General features: G+C 34.7%; 2 protein-coding genes and 1 pseudogene across 2 annotated transcripts in view; 2 read left to right on the top strand and 1 right to left on the bottom strand.

The window, feature by feature from the left end:
* The window catches only part of LOC122265501 (pro-resilin-like), a 92,613-nt gene that overhangs the window by 26,352 nt on the left and 61,261 nt on the right, over positions 1 to 5,000 (bottom strand). The window lies entirely within an intron of this gene.
* On the top strand, positions 656 to 1,093 carry LOC147467326 (pro-resilin-like; annotated as a pseudogene).
* On the top strand, positions 2,835 to 3,810 carry LOC122261723 (pro-resilin-like). Its single transcript, XM_086532048.1, has 3 exons — positions 2,835 to 2,930; positions 3,224 to 3,292; positions 3,415 to 3,810. The coding sequence occupies exons 1-3, from the start codon at positions 2,919 to 2,921 to the stop codon at positions 3,706 to 3,708; spliced, it is 375 nt and encodes a 124-aa protein (XP_086388174.1). The 5' UTR covers positions 2,835 to 2,918; the 3' UTR covers positions 3,709 to 3,810.

The raw sequence follows: 5,000 nt of genomic DNA, 5'->3' as shown, positions 1-5,000 counted from the left end.
GAAGAGAAAAAAATCCCAGGTAATGAAAATTGTAAGAACCAGAATTTCCTTCGAAATGTTAAACAATGTGCCTCTTTTAAAGGACACATACTTGCAGACACGAATCTAAGAAAAACTGTCCAAGGTAATTTAAACATTTTTGTTTAGCTTTAAAATTTTAGTTTTTAATAAGCTAACGGCCGCCTGTAGAGGGTGACCTAGTTCGTGGTCAGCGATCAACAACGAGGGTTAAGTCTCCGATGAGTCTAAATCATGATATGAGTCTTAATTAGTTACTTAAGTATCATATTCAAATATAATACTCTCATAAATCATTCAATATGCGTGTATATTTATGATACTAGAATAATTACAGTATATCTTATTTCTATAATTTCTATCATCCTGTATCTCTCAAACGTATATGCAGATAAAGTTTATGGATTCTCTCTGTGTGTGTTTGTTTATGTGTATATAAGCATATCCTTCATATGCTAATATATAAATTTATTTTCGGGAATCACAACTTTATCGGGAAGTATTGATAAGCAAATCAATATCATCTTCATCAGTCAGAAATTTAGGGATCAGTGGCGCCAGCATAGTAATTAGATAGTAAAGGAAAAAAAGTAGTTATGTAAAAACATTTTAGTGTGTGCTTTTAAATTAGGTCAAAATGTCGAGAAAACAGAATGTGTAGCCATTATATCGGGGACTATGATAAAAGATAAAAGGTAAGAATCGTCCAAGGAACTGTTGCGGATATGGCTAATGTAATGTTCGTTGAATATAAGGAAGAAAACATAATGATTATTTATATAGACTTTCCAGGAATCTTCTAAGGCTTCCGAGGAATCTTTCGAGTCTTCCGAAGCTTCCATTGGGCCATAAGCGATGACTTCTCAAGCAACGAGTTCGGACACCAGGAGACCCGTGACGGCGACGACACCCAGGGATCCTACTACGTGCAGCTCCCCGCCGGCCGCCTACAAAGAGTGACCTATTACGTGGACGGTAACTCCGCTATGTTGCCGAGGTCAAGCATGAGGTCGAAGTCTCCGATGACTCTAACTCTTCCAAGTCTCAGGAGGATACTCCACGATATGAGACTTAAAAAATAGTCGACTTAGAAAAGAATTATGTGCAAATATGTTATTCCGTTTAGTAAGTAGATATATGTGTATATCTGATACTAAAATACTAATATGTGTATATATATATATATATATATATATATATATATATATATATGTGTGTGTGTGTGTGTGTGTGTGTGTGTGTGTGTGTGTGTGTGTGGGTGTGTGTGTGTGTATGTACTTCTTTTTTCAAGGCACTTACATTCATGTGTTTTTATTTATGCGTTTATGTGTGTGTGCATACATATCCATATACATAAGTATACTGTATGCATGATATAGTACATATACGAGTCATTCCATATATGTGTACGCGTGCTTAGAGATGTAAGCAAGCGGTTTTCTACACACGTATATGTGTGAGTGTGTCGTGGCTAATTGGCAACATCATTATTTTTCGTTATTGTAAGCAAATAATTTATAGGAAAAGAAGATATTTTCAGCATATTAATGGGACTTTCCGTTGAGCTTACTATATTAGTATATTTGTTGGCCTGTGAATAAGTTTGAAAGTTTTTTTCAACTCGTAAGAGTTATCTAAGAGAATGAAATGAAAAAAATAAATCATAACACAGGACTACCATGAGGAATAACTAATTTTAACATTTTGTCAGTTATAAAAAAAAAATGTAGTAGTAAGCCCCATATGCTAAAGAACATAATGAGCTGATATAGACTCTATACTACAATTTTAGTCGATTACAGTATTGAGAATCTTTGTCAGATGGCCTCATAAAACACACAAATTGAGTAACATAAAAAAAAACTAGAAATGTTGCGTGACACTCCCTCCCATTGAAACAAAACCTGTTTTGTGTGCCGCGCAGGTGACACATGCCCGTTTTGGTAAAAAAGAAAAAAAAGAAAAAAAAAGAAATAAGAAAAAGAAAAGAAACAAAAAAAATTGATGTCCCCATTTCCATCGGGTTTAAAAATAGTAACAGACGCTATAAATCCCACGAGATATCTACAGAGGTCAGACATGTGCGTGTGTCTGTAGAACAAATAAATAATATTTAACTACAACCCTTACCCGTAGAGCAGGAGCGGCTTTGCTTTAACAGTAATACAAAATCAAGTTAGAGCTGTTTCGGAGTCTGTAAGTGAGGATTGTGTGTTAAATCTTTATAAAGAACTAATATCACTTTAGAGGTTATGAGTCAGTTGTCATAATATATCTGTCTCACTTATTTAAAAACCGGTTTCAGGTTTACAGTTTTCCAGAAAGTGTTCTCAATTAATCTGCAATTACTCTTGACAAAGTATTTCAAAGCCCGTCTCACCAATTAAAATTGCAATTTGCAATTACATACACAAAACATCCCATTAACATCATATCAAGTATTTAAAGTTTTCCACAAAAGATTTTCCTTCTTAACTAATGATTTGTATCTATGAGGAGTATTTTCTCGTCAATCAATCATATACATCCATGTTCATTTCTATTGCCTGAAATCAGTTTCTTTATCTGAGTATCAGATTTCAAATTCAATCGAAATTATATCATCCGACAAAGCATTAACTTCAACCTCAGAATTATATAAACTGTACTCAGCTTAGCTGATTTTGAGGCTTACTTGAACTAGTTAAATGCAGTGTACATTCTCTTTTGTGGAGCCATGTTTTAGATAAAGAAATGTAATATTAATGCAACCCTTGCATGTTGAGAAGCAGCGTTTATGTTACAGCAGTTTTGCAAAAAACTGGAGTCATAGCGGCTCAAGGTCGTGGCCGAGTCGCTCTGGCTATATATTGGGCAGAACCTGTGCAACCGGCATTCACTCGACCCTCAAGCACCTAATCATGAACACCAAGGTAGCTCATACTCTGAATCGTAATATCAAATACCTTTTAGTATCAACATGCTTCCTTGTGCAAAATATTGATAGGCTATGATTGAGAATGAACAACTTCATAACGTAACTGATATAATGGACTCGTTTCAATCAAAGCTTCATCAGTAATTCTGGTTAAGCTTTAATCGGACCGCGTCAATTACATATCTTGCATTGTGATGTTATTCATTCGCATGTACATTTATGCCTCTCAGTAAGCATGAAAATATTCATTTAAAATATGTAACCTAATTCTATTTTATCTATTTGCAGGTTCTCCTTCTGCTCAGTCTGGCAGCCATCGTTGTTGCAGAGAGCCGAGAGATTTACCGCCCGCCTCAGGTAAGCATCGTCTAATGAACTGCGAGTCAGAAAATTAGTAATGGAATGATCGTTTGGTGCAAGAACTCAAAGAAAATACAATATTTCCCAATGTGAATCTATTACTAATATTGTCTTCCCAGGAATCCTCTGAGTCTTCCGAGGAATCCTTCGAGTCATCGGAGGCCAAGTACAACTTCAACTGGGCCGTCAGCGATGACTCCTCAAGCAACGAGTTCGGACACCAGGAGGCCCGTGACGGCGACCTCACCCAGGGATCCTACTACGTGCAGCTCCCCGACGGCCGCCTGCAGAGGGTGACCTATTACGTGGACGGTGACTCCGGTTACGTGGCTGAGGTCAACTACGAGGGCGAAGTCTCCGATGAGTCTAACTCTTCTGAGTCTGAGGAAGATTCATCTCGATACGAGTCTTAGCCAAGAGTTGACTTAGCATTATGTATTTTGTTTCAAAATGTTATTCTCAATAGTAACTAAATATGTGTGTATAATTGTTATACTAAAATGTTTTATTGTGAATATCATCTTTTACTATCCTGCACCTTTGGAACATATATATGGATTAGTTCAAATATTTATTGAAAGACATACAGATATGTGTATGTTATGTAGGTATTTATGTATGAATACATTCATACATACACATTAAGTATGTATGTATGCATATACATACATATATAATATACAGTATGTACGAGCTACTCTACACATATATTTATGTCTGGTCCAGAATAACTGGCATCAGGAATATTTATATATAAATATATATATATATATATATATATATATATATATATATATATATATATATAGAGAGAGAGAGAGAGAGAGAGAGAGAGAGAGAGAGAGAGAGAGAGAGAGAGAAATTATTATTTTATCAATATTTATGAATCCGACTGGAAAAGAGAACAATTCCCTGTATAGTATTGCAACATATTGTTAAAATTACAATCCCAGTATGTTAATAGGATTAACGGATTAAATAATTAATTAACGGATGTGTGTATGTGACGAGGAAACGCCGCTAATCTTTGATGAATCAAATCCTAATATCATAACTTGCTAAAGAAGCATGTATGAAAGTTTAGGTACTATATAAGCTTTGTCTGAGAGGGTGTGATAAAAGAAAAACTAGAATTGAGAATTACCGAGAGAAAATATTAGTCGGTGCATTTTCCTAATTCATTTGTACAAGAAGTAGTCATAACTGTCACTTCTGACTATTACTGTTTTCAGTTAGACTTGTGTACTGATTATTATATACGCCTGCAGAACGTGGCAGAAGGAGTCAAAGAAGAATTTGTTGAGCTAATCATATAGTGAGTAAATATCACTTTAGAGAATGATTTTTGTTTCTTTTTTACCAGTTTGTTTCCTTTCAAAATGTAATTAGTCTTACAGTTTTACAGAATTTGTTTTAGTTCATCTAAATTTATTTTTGCCTATTGAGTACTTATGGAAATTAGAATTTGTATATAACAATAGGCGGTATGTCGTGCAAATAGCAGATCAAATACTAAGATTTAAAGTTCTGCGGTACTTTTTCTGTTTGCAAAAAATATCCCTCCAGATTTGATTGACATGTCTTCAAATTAACCGATATTGTTAAACAAATTAGACAATTTCCCAGATGTCCTTAAAATCATTCCTAGTTTCCACACTTTTTTGCATAGAATAGATGATTTTGAAACTCACTTGAACCAGTTAAC

Source organism: Penaeus japonicus, unplaced genomic scaffold, assembly GCF_977035675.1.
Source record: "Penaeus japonicus unplaced genomic scaffold, GWHDUDI00000001_assembly GWHDUDI00000037, whole genome shotgun sequence".
Classification (NCBI taxonomy): Eukaryota; Metazoa; Arthropoda; class Malacostraca; order Decapoda; family Penaeidae; genus Penaeus; species Penaeus japonicus.
Note: the sequence above shows the minus strand (reverse complement) of the source record. Positions and strands in the feature narration are given on the sequence as shown.

Bases quoted from the DNA above. Each gene is read 5' to 3' on its own strand.
- LOC122261723 (XM_086532048.1), top strand. The intron at 3,293-3,414 runs GTAAGCATCGTC...TTGTCTTCCCAG, and splicing joins AGATTTACCGCCCGCCTCAG to GAATCCTCTGAGTCTTCCGA.